The 23,699-nt window shown below is 39.3% G+C and overlaps 1 protein-coding gene across 1 annotated transcript in view; it reads right to left on the bottom strand.

The window, feature by feature from the left end:
- The window catches only part of CAP2 (cyclase associated actin cytoskeleton regulatory protein 2), a 61,614-nt gene extending 44,088 nt beyond the window's left edge, over positions 1-17,526 (bottom strand). The window contains exons 1-3 of the mRNA XM_089516773.1: positions 17,393-17,526; positions 4,389-4,510; positions 1,067-1,167 (exon numbers count right to left, since the gene is read on the bottom strand). Of these exons, the coding sequence (XP_089372899.1) occupies positions 1,067-1,167; positions 4,389-4,509 (222 nt within the window). The 5' untranslated portion in view covers position 4,510; positions 17,393-17,526. The remainder of the gene's footprint in view (positions 1-1,066; positions 1,168-4,388; positions 4,511-17,392) is intronic.
- Between the last annotated feature and the right edge of the window lie 6,173 nt (positions 17,527-23,699).

Raw genomic sequence — 23,699 nt, forward strand, 5'->3', positions numbered from 1 at the left:
TTTCTTTTCAACTCTCAATGTGAACAACACAGCAGCTGCAAACATAATGGATAGGACACATGGACTATAAGACATGCATAAGAAAAACATTCTTTGTATGACTTGTTAAGGTAAAGCACAGATGTTGGAACAGCACCAAGTCTAGTAAGGCCACCAAATCTTCTGTTTCATGATATCAAGTAAGACAGTAAACTTTCAGAAGATGTTAACAAGGGCAAGTAAAAATTCAGTAGGATACTCAGAATCTATCCAATATTTAATATACAGCTATTATTAAACATGGTTTATATTATGTTTTCATTAAAATACATTGATAACATCATTATTTACATTAAATCTTAACAAATATGCACTAATTTATTTTTATACTATAATAAATTGTTTTTAAAAATACAAATAAATGAGAAGCATGCTTAGTTTCAGTACAATAGTAGTTTCCCCGCATGTTAGCATGGGGATAAAATTGCAGGATGAAGATGACAGAATCTCAGGTTCAAAACTCCACTAAGTCAGAATTTATTTTAGAGATCTATTTCAACTTGCCTCACAGAGTAGCTTCTGGGGTAAAAGATGATGGGAATCATGTAAACATTCCCAAATAATTTGGAGAGTGGAATATAAAACATTAACAATAATAATACATAATCACTGAAGTATTTTCTTGCAATAAAGGCAAGATCTGGATTTATATTCAAGATCTTGATTTATATTTAAACAAATCTGTTTGTTGTTGTTGTTATGTGACCATGTTATTTCTGATTTATGGCAAATATAATGGGTTACCATAAGTTCACAGGTGACTTGAAGGGATACACACACGGTAAATTTAAGTACCGTTGACTTGGGGTCCATTTCAACATGAGGCACAATCAAAGTATGAGTAGTATATCCAGCACTGATGTTCATCAATGAATGTATGTACAGTACAGTAATAATGTGTTTATTCTAGCCTTTACAGAACAGAAGACATTTCAAAATTTTGGATCTACATGCTATCATGTGGATAAAAGTATGAATAGCACTACAAATGATGTAACTGGAAGATCAAATGGGAAGGAATACTTACATGTATCTTCACATCACCTTCAAGGATCTTGCTGTTCTTTAGAAACTCAGCTACACTCCCATTCATTATTCTGTCAAAGGCTTCCACATAGGGTGCTACGTCTGATGGAAAGGGCAAAAAATCACAGGAACTGGAGAATAACGTTCATACATTCTGAATGCCCTACTTTATCATCTAAGAAAAACATGTAAGACACTTAAAAACATTTACCACAGAAACTGATAAGGCTGTAGATTATTCCAGGTTTGGCCTGCAGCATCTTTGCTCATGCATAATAGTCATACCTGCTGCACTGAAGGGGAAAAGGTCAAATTCTTCTAACACCAAATAAATGGATCAAATTAGTTTTATCCATTCTTAAAAGCAACTTTCAGTCTTTAAGTCACATGGCATCTTTTGGCTTGTCTTTGTAACTCATGTAATAAAAATGTCTTGCATGTTCCCCCTCAAAATATTACTAGTGACCCACATAAATTGCATACTTGCAGCTTTTCATTCATGTTGTTTTACGTTCTAAGTAGTAGCACCTAGCTGCTAGAAGTGTGCTGACTTTCAAAAATTTCATTCCTCATACACAATTTTACTGTAGATTTGAGGGGAAAAAACAAGTTGTCCATTTTTAGTACAAAACAGAAGCTTCATTTGATGTTAATATACTTCAGACATCAAATGACTAACATTTCTGAACTGCAACATAATTGCCTCAGAGCCAGAGCCATCTCACACTTTATGAAGCACTGGTACACTGGCATTTGATGTAATAAGTTCATAAAATGTGAAGGGGAGAAAAGCCTGAGTACGTCAAACATCTATCATGTACAAACTAAGGGTGTATCCACAATGCAGAATTAAAACAGTTTGATACCACTTTAACTACTATGATGCTAATCTATAGAATATTTGGATTTGAGGCACAAAAACTCTTTGACAGAACAGGCTGAACATTTCACCACTCTACAAATCGTAAGATTCTGAAGGATAGAGTCATGGCACTTAAAGTGGTGCTAAACTGCTTTAATTCTGCAATGTGGATATATGTCAAATCTTCTATTTGTTTCTTCTAAAAGTTTGGTCTAAAACTCACATAGATTACCAAGCAGTGATACCTTTTTAACTCCTATTGTTGCAGCATATATGTGTGATCCAGTGAAAAAAGGAATCCATTTGAAAGAGAGAAATAAAAATAAACCTTTAAATTATTTGACATGTAGGCTTGCAGACTATCTGTGAATATACAGTCACTCCTCCTAACTCGCTGATTTGAGATCTGTCAGTGTGCGTAGGTGTTCTGTATACTGTGTGGCCCAAACGTTGGTTTGGTTTGAGGATGGCCAGGACATCCAAGAATGGCAATGTTCATTCCTTTTCTTTTTCCGTCATGCATTGGATGTTTAGGTGGATGTTGTTCAGATGATTCAAAAACATGGTCAGATCTCTCTGTGGCTCCAAATGGTGAAAGTGTCATCCACATATCAGAACCATATTGTGGGCTTTTTTTGGTGCTGTTTCCAGCGCTTGATTTTCAAAGTGTTCCAAGTAAAAGTTTGCTATCACAGGGCTTAGAGGGCTTCCTATGGCTACTTCAACTCTCTGCTCATAAAATCCATTGTCCTACTGGAATGTGACGGTCAGGAGCGCCTGTTATCAGCTTCGGCTGATATGCCAGCTGCGCTCTTTACTGGCAGCAAGGGACCTAGAAACTGTAGTACATGCACTGGTAACTACACAACTTAATTTCTGTAAAGCGCTCTACATGGGGTTACCCTGGTACCTAGTCCAGAAAATTCAATTAGTGCAAAACGTGGCAGACAGGCTGGTCATTGGAAAAACCAGGAGTGACCATATTATCTCTATCTTGAAATCCCTCCACTGGCTGCCAATTCGTTTCCAGGCACAGTACAAGGTGTTGGTTATCACCTTTAAAGCCCTACATGGCCTGTGTCATGGTGGGAAAGACTCAGATTTGCATAAACTTTGGTATGTGGTTGGCTGAATTGAGGAGTTCTTGATCAAGGTGTTAGTTTTCCTGGTGATTTTGTTGGTCAGGTCTTGTTTCAGTTTTTTGTATAATGCTGGATCCATGAGTTCCTTGAATTTTTATTTGTACTGTTCTGTTTCCATGATTACCATGGCATTGCCATTGTTTGCTGGGAGAATAACGATTTCTGGGTCTGAACTGAGATCCTTTATGGCTTTTCTTTCTTTTTTGGTTATGTTGCTAGGTAGTGGTTTTGCCTTGAGCAGAATCTCTCCAGCCAAGCAGATACCATACTCATTATACTAAAGGCTCCTCCAGAGAGGGCAAAGGTGTCAGGAGGCTGCAATGTTTATTGCTATAGTTCTCAGTGTTGTTGTTTTTACTATTCAAATGATGTTTCTGTTCTTCCAGACTATATTCTCACAATTCCTGGCACCACTTTCAACATTTTGTTCCCACACTCATGTCGGTTTCTTTTTAATTCAAAGGCATATAAGAATGAAAAGGAGCCCTGGTGGTGCAGTGATTAAATGCCATAAGGTTGAGAGTTCAAGACCAGCAAAAAGGCTCAAGCTTGACTCAGGCTTGCATCCTTCCAAGGTCGCTAAAATGAGTACCCAGATTGTTGGGGGCAAATTAGCTTACAGTTGTAAACCACTTAGACACTGCTTAGGCAGTATGAAGTGGTATATAAATGAAGCTTATTTTTGTTTGTTTTGTTTGTTCTACTATCTTTTCTTAATGTTTTTCTTAGTGCAAAATGCACTTTTACATTATAACTCTATAACACTAAAAATATTATTTAAAATCGGGAGATTTCCACTTCAAAATATGTACCCACCTCAGCAAGCCACACCCCCTTTTGGGTGTGTGTGTGTGAGAAAGAAACTGTAGAAAAGCCCTAGTGTAGATCCAAGAAATCCAGCAACCAGCCCTCCCCCTTCACAAAGAATAGAAAGAGTGGACCCAGAGGTGACAGCAACCAACAAAATGCAAGAAGCCATATCACAAGAACTCACTCCTTTGGACCATCTGTAAAATCTGATAATTTAAAATACATCAGTAATACTGCAAGTCCAATTAGTTCCACAAGTGTAAAAGCCTAATAAGATATATCTTTTGTGGTAAAGATTTATGTATGACTTATGGTTAAAATGAAAGCTATCACTGAACATTCTCTACACAAGCCCACACAATATCCTTTATGCTAATTTAAGAGAAGGATGGAGGTGGCTGGGTATCATTGTGCTTCTTTTAGCAGAAGTGCTATTCCAGATGTCATCTAGTTGTTCAGTTCACTACATACTGATAAGGAATAAAGCTTCGGAAAAAACAGAACCATACCTCCATTGACTCCATTAACAGCTCCGCATTCCATTCCTGTACCTCTGTGTGAATTTGACAACAACGATTCAAGCCTAATTACAGCATTTTCCAATCTTGCCATCAGATCCATCTCTGCCATTCTGAAAAAGGAAACAAAGGAACCAGTAATACTAGCTGCTCCATTTCAAGTGTGAATTTCACAGAACTTTTGAACCGTAATATTTAGATTAACACTCTCTCAAATTTAAGTCTCTTCTAATCCACAGAGTTGACAAGTTGGGGTGGTTTTTTGTATGTGTTATTTACACCACGTTACTAATATTTTTTGGCTTTTCACATCACTTAACATGTGATACGTCTTAGAATTATAACATATGAATAAATCAAATACCAAGACTTGGATAGGTTCCAAAAATTCTTTAATTTATTTCACAGGTTTCACACTGTTCACTTTAGGTTGTGATTGTTTTATCTTGCTAAGTTAAACATTAGTTCCACAAGCGTAAACCCTTAAGCATTATCCAGAACACAACTAGAATTCTGTTAATTTGTTTAAAGTCTCATCTATAAACTGGTTTGGAAACAATGAATGCTTGAGGCTACAATCCTAACCAAATCCTAAGTCCCATTAAATACAGTGGAACATAGTTATGACTAAACAGACATAGGATTCCACTTCAAGGGGAATATTAAAAAATAATAATGATTATGACTATGTTTATGTCTCTTTTAATATTAGTTTGCTACCACTTTTTACATTCAAAGGTATGCCACAATGTAAAATAATTTGGTAATTTTGGAACCAGGGGAAGGAAAATAGTTGTTTCTCAATTTCTGCTTTAGGTAGTGGTTGCTCGGTTTTTGTTTTGTTGGGTGTGGGTAGGTGCAGAATGAAATATTCAATATTTATCTTCTCATCAAACTTTACCACTCACAAGAATATAAAACACATCCAGTTGGATTCAGATTGACCACTAGGTGAACAAAAGGGTTCCTTCCATTCACATTTACACATTGGAATCCACATTACACATTGGAATCCAGCAAAGTCTCTGCCCTGGAAAAAGAAGGTGAGGATATCTCTGCTGATTCTCACTTCTCCCTGCAGTCCCACAGCATCGTGACACAGGATGCCCTAAAATGTCCCCTCGCTTCAGCACAGCATGTCAAGAGGGAAACATAGAATGTTGAAAGAGGAGAGGACACACTGAAAATTGTGAATCTATTAATTTTTTCCAATATAAGTAGAACTCACCCATGTACATTAGAGCCAACACACTGTGTATATTGCAACATATGGAACTGTACTGTGTGGTAAATGTTGTTGTTAACTTCCCTTGAGTCAACCACAACTCATGGCAACCCTGTGGATGAGACATCTCCAAGACCCTCCCTCCTTTACTCTGCTTAGGTCCTGTAAATTCACACTTGTGACCTCCCTAATTGAGTCCATTCATCTAGCGTGCAGTCGTCCTCTCTTTCTACTGCCCTCCATCTTTCCTAACATTACTATCTTTTCCAATGATTCGTGCCTTCTCATGATGTGGCCAAAACACGACAGCCTCAGTTTGATTATCTTGGCTTCCAGGAAGAATTCAGGCTTGATCTATTCAAGGACACATTTGTTTGTCTTTTCACTGTCCACGGTATCCTTAGCACTCTTCTCCAGCACCACATCTCAAATGAATTGATTTTCTTCTTACCCACTTTCTTCACTGTCTACCTCTCACATCCGTACATGGTGATCGGGAATACAATGACTTAGATGATTTAACTTTAGTGCTCAGTTGTGCATCTTTACTTTTTAGAATCTTTACTAGTTCTTTCATGGCTGCCCTTCCTATTCCTAGTCTTCTTCTGATTTCTTGATTGCCGTCTCCATTCTGATTGATGTTTGATCCCATGTACAAGAATTCTTTTACTATTTTGATTTCCTCATTGTCCAAGTCCTCTGTGGTCATATGTATACTTATATTTATAAATGCCTATGGGCTCCATATTGGAAGAAAGGTGGTATATAAATCAAATTAAGCTTGGTTTATTTGTACCCTTATCCATCCAAGAAAATAAATTCTATCATAACTCATATTTATACTTTAATCAGAATAAAAGTTTGATGAGGCAATCCGACACTCCATTTGCACTAGTTAGAGAGCTTTAGTGCATAAAACGCTCTGAGCAAAGCAATCCTAATCATCTGGGAAAGGTCAGCAGCAGGAAGTTGGGAGGGGGCCAAACAGGTAATCTTGTGAGTGAGCTCTAAAAACCCTTAACTTCCTTGTATAGCCCAGGATTGTGCGTCCGGCCTAGGGAAACATAGTAATTTGCCCTCCTATTGGTTTCAGTGGAAGCAAAGGAATTAAATGAGAAATGACACAGTGGAGAAAAGAAGGCCACCCAAATACACCTCCTGCCATGGCTGCAGTGCACTTACAGAGCTCTGCAATTGGCAGCTCATCCATCACATAACTCCCTAGTTGACCACCACTTAAGAGACCTCTGTAAATTACATCAATGCTGTGTTGATGTCAGTTGAATATTAGCTAATAAAGTTCTCTCTCCAAGATTTGCAGGTTCTAAATTTTCATGGATATCAACAACTGAAGAACTGACAGAAGCTTCTCAACATAATAATAATAATAATAATAATGTATTTATTTATATTTCCTGCCTCTCCCAATTGATCAAAGCGGGATTACAGCAAAAGTACAATGATACAATACCTAAAATACATATATAAAATACAGTATCTAAAACTGCTACAATAAAATCAATAAATGCTCAACATGAAAATGTATGTGTGTGTGATCTTCTTTTTATTTCACTCACTGTACAAACATGGAGAACGAAAGCAAAAGAGGACCAAACTACAAGTGATTAGAGCTTCTTACACTTTTCATTCAAGAGAAATAGCTACACATATACACATATACCAGCATGACTGCCCTGACCCAATCTGAGTCCAACCATGCAGATGTAAACCAGACCTAGGGCTCGTCTAGCCAGGCTAAATGGTGTCATCCCATCCTCCAGCAACCTGTCTTCACGACACTGGGCAAATTCACAAATTGAGTGGAAGCTGCTCCCTGTCTTCACAATGTAAAATCAGTTCCGCATCAAATAACACTCTATCCCGCAATTAAACCAGTTTTTAAAAACTTACTTTTTGCTCTGGATTTTGCAGGAAAACCCAGAGCACTCCTGTAGCAGCACTGGGCAGCTATGTCCCCACTGGGTTGTCTAGCGCCGCCATCACTGGCATGGGTTGCTCACTCTGAGGTCACAAGCCACAAGATCAATACTGTATGCTTTATTTCTGAACTCTGAGGCAGCAACTTGCACCAGTGACATTGGGCAACACAGTGGGGATGTGTGTGTAGACAGCTGCCCAGTATAGCTATGGAGTACAGAGGTAATGGGGTAGGGCTGGGGAATCTGGGGCTGCTTTGAGACCATAATACTCTGTGAACAGCCTAGAGTATTCTGGCCAGTATAGATGAACCCTTAGTCACAGATCTTCTATGTTATCCATAGTTTGGACGTGAGAAGCAATGACAGTCAGAGGTTGAGCTGTACAAAAGCAATGCCACTACAGTGTAGAAAAAAATACTCCAACTATTTCTGGTATAAGTACCTGAAGATGTTGTTATAAATTATTTTGCATTATCTAAATATTGCTTATCCATTTATCCAGTCACCATAGTAATGCTATCACTAACGCTGAACCTTCCATAAAGATCTCCAGTACTGGGTACTGCCTGTGTTAACCATTTTATTTCAAATCACTCAGTTTAAAAAGTCTCTAGTTCATAATTCTGAAAGGGAAAATTATCCTCCTCCCATCCCCGCCAAATGTCCACTCTTTTACTGTTGTTAGCCGCCCAGATTCCTCGTGATTGGGCAGGATACAAATAAATCTATATTATATATTCGTATTTCTGCCTTGAAAAAAAAATCCCAACATGTTCTTACACTTTCACATTTATAGTTTAAAAATCTGTATCTGTTTTTTATTTTAAAAAGCTGCTTCAGGGGGCTGTCAGTTTGAAGAAGCAAAATAGTAACTGCAGGGGTGTTAACTGTTTTAGCACTCCACCAAATTTATCTCACACTGAAATTGCACTAGGATAATCCCATCTTTGGTCAGGATTTATTGCGCTATGTTGTTCTTCTCCTGCTGATTGATAAGGCATATTACTTGTATTACTATAAAGGACTTTATACACACTCTCTCAAAAATCCTTACACTGGCTTTCAAATATATAAAACCCACAATACCCAAGATAGCATCAAAGCAGAAGTGCAGACTGAAGCTGAGAAAATAATGGCATGGCTAATTCATCTTCTACATATGTGTTGAGGCAGGATCTGAATCTGAGGGGTGAAAGAGATAGGCCAAATAAAGTAGTATCACCCGCTTTGAAGGAGGGGTGTTTAGGTGATGCATGCCTCCAAAGTGGGCAGGAAGTGAACCGAAGCCATGCTCCAGGGCTAAAAGCTGGAGTAAAAAGGTGTGATAGTCTGACTCAATGCTGAAAATGCGCACCTTCGACCCTGCATACAAATGCCCTTCAGATAGTGCACACGAGTGGGAATCCTTTGTCAGTTTAAGTGGGAAATTCAAGTTAAGAGAAGTTCTTGGGACTGCATTCCAGGGGGGGGGGGGGGGGAAGCAAAAGAATGGCCCTAAAGATACCTGGATATTTTGTCTTGCAGATTCTTACTACAGTACTAATATCCAAGCTCTGGAAGAGGCATTTCAACATTTTATAATGAGGGAACCACACAACAGTGGCATCAAGGTGAAGAGAAAATGATCTTCTAGATTCAGGAAGGCCAGATTCAGCTTCAGGGTTCTAGATTCCCCAACACTGGTTTAAATCAAATACAGAAGGAAATAGGAGCTTTATGTGAAGAGTCTGGGCCTTCTGTGCACAGGTCTATTAAAGTGAGCACTAAATTAAATCCCAGTTCAATATGTTATTCAACTATCAGGATTTGTAGAATCTACAGACTTGGTTCATCTAAAGAATGTGTCTACAGTGTGCCAATTAGCAACAGCACTAAGCAGACAAGAAGTACAGGCATGTCATAAGAACAAACACCAACTGCCACCTGTTTTGAGGTGTCAGGAGCTCTTTATTTTCTGCCAATCCCACTAAGCTCCTGTGAACTAACAGCCACTGAAAGGAAATCCTCCTCCTCCACCCACAGCTCATGTGGGCATTGACAAATACATGTACCCAATGCAAACACCACGTAGTTTGGAAATGGTGTGCTCTCTGCTTTAGAATACCAGTCTAGTATGACAGATTAGATATAATAAGAAATGCAATTTTTTTTTCACACTCAAGTATAATATCTTTTGATACAGCAGCAGCCAGAATGTCAGTCTTTGTACGAATGATTGACAATGTTACCAAAGCAACCAGATTTTCTAATCCATTCTTCAAATCTTTAATACTGGTTCTGCACAGATGCTAATCTTTTGTCTCCTGTATTTGAAATCAATGAAGTGTAACATTTTAAGTATCTCCCCCACCCGTGGCCATGCAGAGTTTAGAGTACCCCTTTCCTATGCATTACCACAGACCTTTTCATGTGATTACTCATTCTGATGTGTGCACAATCCACTTGATTACATGTCACAAGTCCAGTCACTGGAAGGAAGCAACCACCCTGCTGAACTCAAATAAAAGAACCTACAGAAATATACTTTATATCTGAACTGGTAATGTTGGTGATTGGTACAAAGAAAATGACTAATAAATCTGTGATTGCTTTCCATTCTATTATGAATTCAAGTAATACACTTGCAACACTATTTTGAAGATACTATATAGAAAAAATGTATTTCCCATCAATTATAACTAACTTCAGTCACTACTGTTTCACATTACACATGGAAAAGGAAGGCTAATGATTTTCCATGTGTAATGTGAAATAGTAGTGGTTGAAGTTACACATACACATACGCACATATATATTAAAAACGTATTGGAAAGACGGAGCAAATGTTGTATGGATGTTTTTCATGTATTACCCTATTCAGGTCATTAGCCTTCCTTTTCCATGTGTAATATGAAATAGTAGTGAGTGAAGTTACAGTTATATTAAAAAAAACCCTACTCTTTTTACCTAAGAGTACATTTTTTTAGAAATCTCCAGGTCCTCCGGTGCAACTCTGTGGTCAACATCTGCTACAAATTAGGAAGACCTACAAATTATTTCAAAGTGCAGACCCACAACAAAAGAGAACAGTCCAGGATCTTGGTAAAAAAAGAAGAATAATGAAAACCATTCCAATGAACATTGCTGGAAATACATAATGACTTGTCAATTCTCATAATAAGTAACAGCTCTCAAACCACTGAGTCCTACTTATATGGAACTAGTTCACCACCACCATTTTCTCTAGAAACTTCTAGGTTCTCCAGCACAACTCTATGGCCAACGCTTGGCAGGAATGCACTGGAGGACCTAGAGATTCCTAGAGAAACATATTAATCAAATCTGAAAATACCAGTAATCAAATCTGTAAAAGTCAAAGCTGCAAATGTGGAGGGCTGACTGTAGATCCACCAATTAAAGACATTTGCATTCTCAAATGGTGGTTTTCACAAGTGTGCATTATTTTTGGAACTACCATAGAATCACTTGTCCCTACCTTGTCACAGTCCAGTGACTTATATTGCCGACATGATTCTGGAAAATCCAGAAATACTTCAAAAAACCCAAGAGAAGTAATATTAAAGGGAGGTACTATAATTGAAAGTAACTGCACTTATCTCTTCCTGAATTCAAAGAATCTAAAATACTCTAAAGGTGCAAGAACCTCCATTTTTGTCTTAGTGGCTGCTTGGAATTATGAGATCTGTTCTGAGTCCTACTTAAATGGAACTAGTCCACTATCACTACCATTTATAATAATGAATATATGATGATGTTACCTTCAGTGCTCAAAACTCTTTTAATATGCTTCATTATAGAAAATTTTATTCAGACAAGTGGACAACTGACAGTGCTCCAATTGGCTTCTTAAACATATGGACTAGTGTTTGGTCCCTGATGTATTTTTTTTATAGCAGCTAGAACCACAGCCTCTAATAGATGCCTCAAGCAACTAATGCATTAGCCTTACTGTAGTAGTAAATAATGCACAACTCCATTTCATTTTTATTTAATTAAGAGACCATCTTTTATTCATGAGCTAGCACTGACAACCCAGCCCTTACCTCTGAAAAGCAGCCAGAAGGAAAAGGTGATTGAATGACAGTGGTACTATGATGACCATGGAGCATTTGACTCTATGCTACTTTCCATATTATTATTAATCTATATAGGTAAAAGGACCTACATTGCTTACATTGTCTAAAAATTCCCCTGAATTTTTAGGACATTTACTGACAATCCTATTGTTAAAGCTTTAATACAAAGTTTTAAACAAAAAGGAAATTAATTTTTCTTCATTTATCTTTTTTAAAGTCTGTATTTCCAAGATCAGTCCATGTTAGCTATACCTACTAGTATGTGCTTTTATAGCTAATCCATTTCTTACCAAAATAGGGATAACTGACTTCAGGTTTTCTTTGCTTAGGAAAATAAGTGAGATACAACTTTAGTAAATCAAAACATTATTTCACAGAAAAAATTATTCACATCATCCAGTGCTGCAGAAATGCATCTGTTTTATCATGGAGTATTTAAAGAAGCAATTTATTTATACTTATTAAACAATTCTCTCTCACTCCTGAAAAAAAATAAGCCATATTTAATAAAACTGGATCTTATATTTGTACTATAGGAGAAATGAGAATTACTTTGTGAAATTCTATAGTATGAATATATCCTTTAAATATCCATTATTTTCAAATGTAATATTGAAGCACTGAACTGTTTTTCCATTGTTATATATACACCTTTGTTATATTAAACATTCTCTTAAAATACACAATTCCTAAAGGAGTAGCTGGGTTAGTCCTGCAGCAAAAACAAAAGAGAACCATACAGTTGATTTTATTATGGTATGCCCTAATAAAATTATTTAGACGTTAACATGTCACCAGACCATTTAAAATATATAGTTTGGTTGTGATCCCTGAACATGTTTAATTGGGAATAAGTTTCAGTGGATATAGTGGGCCTGTTTCTGAGAGCACAATGATATGTTCTATCCATTTTTAAGATTTCCATTTATTTTAGTCCCTGTGGGTTAATGTATTTTTATTATGCATTCATGGTCCTAGGTAAATCACTGTAGTCTTAATATTTTTGCTAAACAATGCTGGGCAACTATGGCGTTCATTGTCAAAGCATCACTGACTGAACACAAATCCATCTGAGCACCTAGCCTAGTGTGACAGTCTCACAAAGTGTGCAGGCCACATTACCAGCCACAGATCGAGCCATTCCACCAAGAAGGTTCTCATCCTGCATCACACTGTGTGCCTGAAAAGCAAAACCCTAAGGACAGCTATGGTGACCATAGAAGTGTTTCCTTTTCTTTCCCCTGCTATGGGCAGGTATTCCCACTGAGGGATGGGGCAGCTGGGCAGGTTTGTTACATACAGCATGAAGTGATGGGCATTAGTACACTCATTCTCAGAGAACAAAACACACGCGCGCGCACACATCTCTAAGTGGAAGAAGGACCATTCAGGCAGGTAGGCAGCCTGCATCTCATTATTATTATTATTATTATTATTAACCATTATTTATGAAGCGCTGTAAATTTACACAGCGCTGTACATGCAATCTTTTTAGTTAGACGGTTCCCTGCCCTCGGGCTTACAATCTAAAAAGACATGACACAGAAGGAGAAGGGAGTGGTGGAGGGAAAGGGTAAAAGGTCCAGCAGTTCCTCTCTACCTCCAAGGCCTGAACCAAGGTAGATGGACTGGAGGGAGGGCTTGGCTTCATAATGGATGGTTAATCATTTTCCAGGGAAAATACATACTCTCAAGTAGGATAAAGCATATAAAGTACATAGCAATACAGGAAATGGTTTGATAAACAGGCACCAAAAGAATATCAAATAGTAAGCGACAATTATGCAATGCCTGGGAAGGCTTCTCTGAACAGTATGGTCTTCAACTCCATTTTGAAGCTGGTTAAAGAAGTGATGGCTCTTGCTCGTGGGGGAAGAAGGTTCCAGGAGTGAAGGGCAGCAAGTGAAAAGGGGCGAATCCGGGATGGGGCAGAGGAAATCCTGGGCTGAGACAGCAGACCTTGACTACTAGAATGGAAGGCCCTGGTGGGAAGGTGAGGAGAAAGAAGGTGTGATAAGTAAGGAGGGGCCAGTCCATGGAGGGCTTTAAATGTCGACAGCAGGAGCTTATACTGAATACGGAAAGGGAGGGGGAGCCAGTGAAGGGATGCCAACACAGGAGAGATGTGGGCGGATGTGATAATGCGTGCAGCTGAATGCTGGACAGAAATTAAAGGACGGAGGTGAGAAAGAGGAAGCCCAGCCAGGAGGACGTTACAGTAATCAAGTCGTGAGATCACTAGGGCATGGACCAGGATCTTGGCAGTAGAGGCAGAGAGATATGGTCGGATTTTGGCAATATTGTACAAAAAGAATCTCAGAGATATTTTTTTGTGTTGCTAATGAAGATCCTGTGATAGGGTCACCGTGGAAGGACATGAAGACACACAACACACATACAATGGAGTTTAAGTCTTATTCCCTGGACTTTAACACTCTTTATATTCCAGAACCCACATGGCCAAAAAGAATGGCCTCTGCCTACATGGATATCCTTCTGTACCATCTTGATTGACAACAACAACAACATGACAAAATATAGGCCTGCAACCCTGACATTGTCACATTTTTCTTTCTCCTGTTAGATTTTATAAAACAGCTTTGCCTGACGAAGCTGACAGACCTTTGGTGTTTATCATATGAAGGAGATCGGGAGTTTATCCTGTGAATATCCTGGAAAAATCACGTAATTACGCGTCACGATTTCACACGACGTTGCACAAAACCCACCATTAAAGTGATCACTGAGGCCTGTTACAGACTGCCAAAATAAAGCTGCTTCGGGTCTCTTTGGAGGTATGCTGTTTAAATGATGCATGCATCCGAAGAATCCAGAAGCTGCACCAAAACTGCACTCCAGTGCTTAGGAATGGAGTGTGGCTTTGGCGTGACCTCTGGACTCTTAGGACCATGCATCATTTAAACAGCATACCTCCAAAGTGACCTGAAGCAGCTTTATTTTGGCAGTCTGTAACAGGCCAAAGAAGCATTAATGTGCATCTTTTTACTTTTGGGATGGCAGTGACAATGCATTTCTGATATCATTTTATTTGCACAATTGTGTGTGATAATCATTTGCGCCATTTCCGCTTCATTTGCGGGATGTTTTAAATGCACTTTAATCTCTGATGTCGAAATCAGCCCCAGTGTGATAAACTCCTTTGAAAGCTTGTGCCATGTATTTTGTGCATTTGGGTGGGCTGATAAAGGTAGTGCTGTGTTTGTAGATTTGCGATGTTATTGTCCTTTGCAGGAAGGGCTGTGAGAAAGAGAGACCGTTTCAATAAATAAATGATGTAAAAACATAAGGGGAGGAGAGGCGTTTGCCCTGGTGAGCTAGAGCAATTCTGCCACCTCCAAGACAGCCCCCACTGCTCTATATTACATAGGTTGAGGTGGGATCAGGGTCACCAGATGTCCTCTTTTTCCAGGACACATCATATATAGCAACCTTCTGAATTTCCAGGGGGGAAATCCAAAATGCCTTCCATTTTGAGCATGACGAAGAAGAATGAAATGATATTTATATGAGTGCTTTTAGCTTTTATTTTGTCATGTCCAGCATTTTTTCTTGAATGTCCTACGTTTTGTGGTGCCTTACCCTCCTTTGTGGTTAGGACACCTGGTCACCCTGAGTGGGATGGAGGAGAGGGAAAAGACCTCTCTGCCTTCCCTTCAAACAAATGGGTCCTTGAACAGATCAAGCCTGAAATCTCCCTGGAAACCAATATGACCAAACTGAAGCTGTCATATTTTGGCCACATCATGAGAAAGCAAGAATAACTGAAAAAGACAATAATGCTGAGAAAGGTGGAGGATAGTAGGAAGAGAGAAAGACTACATGCCAGATGGATAGACTCAGGAAGATCACAGGTCTGAAATTACAGGACCTGACTACCTTATGACAAGGGGTCCTCCTTTTCCAAGACATGTCCTACATTTCAGCCTTCTGTTCAGGAGGAATTCCAAAATGGCGTCCATTTTGAGCAGCACTAAGAAGCATGGATGTATATTGATATGAGTGTCTTTTAGCTTTTATGTGGTCATGTTCTCCATTTTTCTTGAATGCCCTCCATCTTACAGTGATTTATCCTCCTTGGCAGTTATGATATCTGGTCACACCGTCCTTTTCCAGGATGTGTCCTACATTTCAGCTTTCTGTCTAGGATGAATTCCAAAATGTTTTCCATTTTGAGCATAACTAAGAAGCATGAATTTATATTTATGTGAGTGGGTTTGGGTTCCCCCCCAATTCTTTGCAGGGTGACCGGATGTCCTCGCTGCAAAGGAGGATGAGGCACCGCAAAATGGAGAACATTCAAAGAAAAATGGAGCACATGACCAAAGAAAACCTCAAAACACTGATAAATCCATGCTCAAGATGGAGGACATTATGGCATTCCTTCTGGACAGAAGGTTGAAATGGAGGACACATCCTGGAAAAAGGACTGTGTGTCCATATGTCATAACCACAAAAGAGGATAAGACACTGCAAAATGGAGGACACCGCAATAAAACATGGAGGACATGACCAAATTAAAACCTCAAAACACTCCTAGAAATATAAAACCCATGCTTCTTAGTGATGCTCAGAATGGAGGACCTTTTGGAGGCCCTCCTGAACAGAAGGCTGAAATGGAAGACAGGTCCTGGAGAAAAGACAGGGGGAACAAACATGATAACTGCAAAAGAGGACAAGGCATTGCAAAATGGAGGACACTGCAAGTTAAAAAAAAAAGGAGAAACATGACCAAATATAAGCTCAAAGCTCTCCTCTAGAAATGCCAATCCATGCTTCTTAGTGATGCTGAAAATGGAGGACCTTTGGGAATCCCTCCTGGACAGAAGGCTCAGATGGAGGACATATCCTGGAAAAAGAACAGGATAGCCAGATGTCATAACCACAAAAGAAGACAAGGCACTGCAAAATGGAGGGCACTGCAAGAAAAAACTGGAGGACATGACCAAATTAAAACCTCAAAGCTCTCCAATTATAGTAATGTCAATCTATGCTTCTGAGTGATGCTCAAAATGGAGGACCTTTTGGAGTCCCTCCTGGACAGAAGGTGGGAAAGGGGGGACATATCCTGGAAAAAGGACAGGGTGAGCAGATGTCATAACCACAAAAGAGGACAAGGCATCACAAAATGGAGGACACTGCAAGGAAAAAAGTGGGGGTGGGGGTGGGGAGAGACATTCCCAAATAGAAGCTCAAAGCTCTCCAATTATAGAAATGCCAATCCATGCTTCTCAGTGATGCTCAAAATGGAGGACCTTTTGGTGGAGAGAAGAAGGTTGGAAATGGAGGACAGGTCCTGGAAAAAGGCCAGGGTGACCAGATGCCATAAGCACAAAAGAGGACAAGGCACTGCAAAATGGAGGACACTGCAAGGAAAAAATGGGGGACATTCCCAAATTAAGACCTCCAAGCTCTCCAATTATAGTAATGTCAATCCATGTTTCTGAGTGATGCTCAAAACGGAGGACCTTTTGGAGCCTGGTGGAGAGAAGAAGGTGGGGGAAATGGAGGACTTGTCCTGGGAAAGAAGGAGGAGGAGGAGGAGGAGGTCTGGTGGCCCTGCCATGGAGGGAGGCAAGGCCAGCCCCACACCTCCCTGGCCTCCTCCCAAAGAGAGAGAGAATGAGAGAGAGAGAGAGAGAGAGAGAGAGAGGCCTCCAGCCCCAGCCCTCCCCAAAGCCCTCCATGGCCTGCCATCCCTTCCCTGCTGGGGCCCAAGGGCTGGGCTGTGCTTACCTGCCTGGATGGGGCGCCTCTGGAGGGGCTGCTTCTTCTTCGCCTTCTCCCCCGCCAGGAAAACCCCAGGCCTCTCCCTCAGCCTCAGCCTCCTCCTCCTCCTCTTCCTCTCCAGCCTCAGCCTCCTCCTCAGAGGGAGAGGATGATGGTGCCACTCACAAAAGCCAGGCAGCAAGGAAGGCAAGGCAAGGCAAGGCAAGGCAAGGGAGGGAAAATGCCGCCCAGGGCGCCAAATAAAGACAAGTCCAAAAGGAGAGGAGAGGAGAGGAAGAAAGAAAGAGAGAAAGAGAGAGAGGGAGGGAAGGAGGGAGGGAGGGAGGCGGGAAGGGATGGAGGAGGAATAAAGCAGCCCAAAAAGGGGGTGGGATGCAGGGAAACAGGGATTGGGGGAGTGCAGGGGGGGCCTTGGGAGGGGATGGTTATCATCCTCATCGTCCTGTATATTATATTACATTATATTATATTATATTGTATTGTATTATTATTCTGTATTACTATCTTTATTATTATTATACTGTATTATATTATATTATTATTTTATTCTGTATTATATTATTGTATTATATTATTATACAATTTTTATTCTTTATTATTATTATTATTATTAAACTGCATGATATTATTATTATATTACATTATTATATCATTATTCTGTACTACTACTATTATTAGATTGGATTATATTATTATTGTATTATATTTTTATACAATTATTATTCTGCAGTACTGTTATTATTATACTGTATTATTATTATTATAAATTATTATTCTGTAGTACTATTATTATTAGATTGGATTATATTATTATATTATTATATTTTAATTATTCTGTAGTACTATTACTATTATTATTAGTCTGGATTATACTATTATTGTATTATATTATTATATAATTATTATTCTGTATTACTATCATTATTATTATTATTAGACTGGATTATACTACTAATGTATTATATTATTATATAATTATTATTCTGTATTAATATTTTTAGGGTAATATTATATTATGTCATTCTTATACTGCATTATTAGTATTATTCTGTATTATTGTTACACTGTAATACTAATATTATAGTATTATATTATTGTTAGACTGTATTTGTAGTAGTATTCTGTATTATTAGACTGTATTATATTATTATAATACTGTATTGTTATTATTAGACTGTAATATTATTATATTACATTATGTTATTCTTATACTGCATTATTAGTATTATTTGGTATTATTATTGTTATATTGAAGTAATATTATTATATTATATTACTAGTAGTAGAAGTAGTACAGTCACCCCTCCTAATTCACAGATCTGAGATCTGCGATGTTGAATATTCGCGGAGGGGCGACTTCCGCTATTTTCAATGGTGCACTCGCCTGGGTTGCACACACCGTGGGGGTCCCCATTGAAGCTTATGGGGCTTGAATATGTGCAAGCCTCTGTTTTCGCAGAAGTGGTGGTGTCCAGAACAGAACCCCCACGAAAACAGAGGGCCAACTGTATTCTGTATTATTATTATTAGACTGTATTATACTACTATTAGACTGTATTGTTATTATTATAATGTAATATTATATTATATTATTCTTGTACTGTATTATTAGTATTATTCTGTATTATTATTGTTATACTCTATAACTATTATTATATTGTTATAGTATTGCTTTACTGTATTATTACTATTATATTATGTTGTTATGTTCTGTTTTATTAGTATTATTCTGTATTAGTATTGTTATAGTGATATTATATTAATGTTATTATTATGCTATATTATTATTATTATTATTATTATTATTATTATTCACTCCTCCCTCCACATTTGCTGGGGTTAGGGGCACAGGGCCCCCATGAATATGGAAAAACCGCAGATAACAAAAACTATGTTTTTGCCTGAGAAACAGCTCTGTATGAATCTCTAGATCTTCCAGTGCAATTCTGTGGTCAACATCTCCCAAACATTGACCCTAGAACTGCACTGGAGTAGCTCCAAATGCCTAGTGGAGTGTTCTCCAGGAATCCCTAGGTCCTTCAGTGTGACTTTTGATTAAAGTTGACGATAGAGTTGCGCTGGAGGACTTAGACATTCCTAGAGAGAACATATTAATAAAGCCCGTGAATAATCAAATCTACAAAAGAAAGCCTCAAATGTGGAGGGATGAGTGTATTACATTATTATTATTATTATTATTATTATACTGTATTATTATTAGTATTATTCTATATTATTGTTATACAGAACTGCATTATTATTATTATTTATTGTTGTGCACCTTCAAGTCCTTCCTGACTTATAGCGACCCTAAAGAAAACCTATTATGGGGTTTTCTATTACAAGTTTCTTCAGAGGGTGTTTGCCATTGTCATCCTCTGAGAGAGTGTGACATACCCAAAGTCACCCAGTGAGTTTCTATGGCTCCAGAGTCCTTGTCCAATGCTCAAGCCACTGTACCATGCTGGCCTTTTATTATTTATTATTATATTGTTTCTTACATTATTATTATTATTATTATTTCTTACCCACCTCTCGCCATGGGTCGAGGTGGGGAACAACAGCAATTAACAAACAAACAACACCAGTTAAACACACACACATCAGTTAAAATAGGGCCACACTTTACCACAACTGGTCACTTTACCACAACTCTGTGTGTGTGTCTGTGGTGTGCGAGGGTAGGGTGACCAGATTTCTTAACTGCAAAGGAGGACAAGGCACCTCAAAATGGAGGGCATTCAAGAAAAAAATGGAGGGCTTGACCAAAGAAAAGCTCAAAACACTCCTATAAATGTATTTCCTGGGCTTTGAGAATCTCCCAGTTGCCACATGGCCAGAAGGAAGAGGTGCCAGCCTGCAAGATATGCCCCTCCATACCTTCTTAACTAAGAACAGAAACAGAAAAATGCAGGCCTATGACTAATATCTTCATTTTTTCTTCTTCTATTTGGTTTGTAACACCTTTTCCTGATGAAGAAGCCAGTGAAGCTTTGAAAGCTTGCAACATGTATATCAGTGATGGCGAACCTTTTAGAGACCGAGTGCCCAAACTCAAAGGCATTCCTGCACCAGGTGTTACCCAGTGCCGGGGGGGGGGGACTTCTAGGGGGGATTTCCGCCTTTCAGGAGACAGCTAAAGGCATTGGAGGGTGGAGGACGCGCCTGTTCCTCCCCTTCTCCTGCCTCTCCGCATGCCCTCAGAAATGGCTTTGCATGCCAAACAGGGTACGCGTGCCATAGGTTCACCACCACAGATGTATATTGTGCATTTTGGTTGGCCCAATAAAAGTATCACTCTGGTGAATTTTTGCTGTTACTGGAATTCCTATATATGTAAATTCATGCTTCTTGGTCATGCTCAAAATGGAGGACATTTTGGAATTCCTCCTGGAGAAAAGGTTGAAAATGGAGAGCATGTCCTGGAAAAGGACAGGGTGACCAGATATCATAACCACAAAAGAGGAGACAGCACTGCAAAATGAAGGATGTTCAAGAAAAATGGAGAACATCAAAAGCTAAAAACACTCATAGAAAGAAGGCTGGCTCCCTCCCTGCTGGCCTTTCGCTGGCAAGCAAAGACATTTTTATTCAAGCAAGCTTTTAAATCATGCAGGCCTGGTTTTATTAGGGGATGGGGGTTGGTTTAAATTATTTTCAACATATGTTTTAAATGTTGTATGCTGTATTTTAAAAAACTTTTTACTGTTTTAATTGGACTATTTTAATTGTCTTTTAAAGTGTTATTTTAATGTGTTTTTATATAAATATATATTGTGAGCCACCTTGGGTTCCAACTTGGGAGAAAGGTGGGATTAAAATAAAAGAAACAACAATAAAATAATATTCATGCTTCTTAGTGATACTCAAAATGGAGGTCATTTTTAAATCCTTCCTGGGCAGAAGGCTGAAAACAGAGGAATTGTCCAGGGAAAGGAGGATGTCTGATCACCCGGTGTGAGGAGTATTATAAAAATTGTTTTAGATTGTAAACCTGATGGCAGGAAGTGTCTAACTAACAATTTGTAAGCTGCTCTGAGAGCCTTTGTGGCAGAAGAGCGGGGTATAAATACTCTGAATGGAAAATGAAATGAAAATTATGGCAGCTCTTGGAGAAAAGCCACTGTGAAAAGTCAGGGCCAAAAGGTAGAGAGAGCCTCCTTGGGTCAGCAGGTGAAGGAGAGCCAAATCTTTGTGGGTTGGTGGGAGGGAGGGAGACAAATAAGTTTTCCAAGGGACCTTGTCCAGAAAATCTGGACCCCAGTTCTCAGGTTTCACTGCCTCAGAGAGCATGCCCCACCCTACAAAATCCAGATTAAACATAGCACAAATAATGGACCCTGGAGAGATCTGATGACTCCTCCTGGTTGGACTGGAGTGAACCCAGCTGGTCATTTTGAAATCAGAGGCATGGCGAGGTGGCTTACAATCAGGTTACGGGCATCCTTCCAAAATAAAAGGAGGAATATCAGGAACCATGCACTTTTGTGCAGTCTCACTACACAGGCTATGGAAGCATATCACTTTGGCTTGTCCCTGCATAGCGTTTCCTACCAGTGGTCTCCAGTTACTTTTGCTGAACCCAGTATTCTCAAACTTCTTGTCAGTAGATCTTTTTGGTACCGGATGCCTGTCCAATACTGAACCTTTGAAGGAAAGAGGTGATTGGAAAAGCGTGGCAATGATAATGATATTAATAATGCAGAACAAGCTATTCCTGTCAATGTAGGCTTGGATTTATAACACTCAATCTAGGACTAATGCAAATTTATGTTAGTGAAAACACAGCTTTGTGCCACCTTTGCCCCCAGTATTTAATCATCCAAAGTAACCATTTATTTGTGAAGTCAAAGGCTTTCACAGCTGGCATCCATAGTTTTTGTGGGTTTTTCAGGCTATGTGTTCTATAAGAGTTTATTTTTGATGTTTCGCCAGCATCTGTGGCTGGCATCTTCAGAGATCTCTGAAGATGCCAGCCACAGATGCCAGCAAAATGTCAGGAATACAGTCTTCTAGAATATGGCCACATAGCTTGAAAAAAACCACAAAAATTAATTCCTATTTCGGTGTTTGGTAGAATGAGAATTCATGCTTCATTTATAAGCATCCTTTAAGGAGGGGAGATTAAAAAGGTAAGGAACTGATCTTTTTGCATTAGCAGCTTCCAAATGTACAGATGTTAAAACAGTTATTTGATTGTGACAAATCACAACCACGTAAGCTCCTATAGTATGCCTGGACCATCACACTTTTTATCCCCGAGGAGCTGCCAACAGTTGTTGTGTGGGGATTCCTCGTTGATTGGGCGGGATACAAATTATTATTATTATTATTATTATTATTATTATTATTATTTTCCTTATGAGGCAGTTCTGAGGGAGAACAATATCTGAGAGACCAATATCTGAGGGAGAACAATATCACACGGAGCTTTTTGGAGATTCTCCGGCTCAGTTCAGACATGACTGCAGGTCCAACAATGCGCATTCATGTTGTAAAGTGAATGTGTTATCAGATGCCATTCCTTTCTATGAGAGTTCCTTGCGAGGTGCTTCCACAGTGATTCCAAAGTGACCCCTCATTTTGGTAAAACTGAAAAAAAAGTGACTTCACAGAATTTGCATTGAAGCTCACTTCGATTGCACTTCGAATTGGCCTGGTGTGGAAAAGCACTCCGATGCCACCCCCCTTGTCCCCCTGCATCCTGCTCCGTCATCCCCCTCCTCCTCCTTCATGCCATCTCCTCCTCTCTGCCAACCAGCCGATCCCATCATCCCCTGCGTCCTCCTAGACCCCGATCTGCTCCCCTCCTTCAGCTTGCCACCAATCCCATCATCCCCTGCGTCCTAGACCCCGATCTGCTCCTCTCCTTCACCCTGCCACTGATCCCATCATCCCCTAGACCCCGATGAAGGATGACAGCTAAGGAGGGGGCAGGGAAGGAGTGAAGCGTCCAGAGCCCCACTGAGCATGTGCAAGGGTGCCGATTCGAATCGTTGAACCCTCCAGTGGGATAATAAAATGTGCACTCACTCTGCTTTTCTTGAGTCTGCATCACGTGACTTACTTGGAATCCAACTGACTTCGCTTCCCCCTCAGTTCGGAAGGGCAACAGAAAGGCAACCAGGTGTGGTAAAACATCACGTTTTAACCTTAATCCGCATTGCTAGACAGGAGTGACTCTGGATCTGGTGTGAAAAAACATCACACTTTGCATTGCTAGAACAGGAGTGACTGTGGATCTGAGCTGCAACCAACGTGTGATAAGGTCCAAGGAGACAATGTGTATAAGAAGAAACCAACAAGACATTGT

This window comes from Sceloporus occidentalis, unplaced genomic scaffold, assembly GCF_023333645.1.
Source record: "Sceloporus occidentalis isolate IW3139 unplaced genomic scaffold, rSceOcc1.0.p SCAF_3, whole genome shotgun sequence".
NCBI lineage: Eukaryota > Metazoa > Chordata > Lepidosauria > Squamata > Phrynosomatidae > Sceloporus > Sceloporus occidentalis.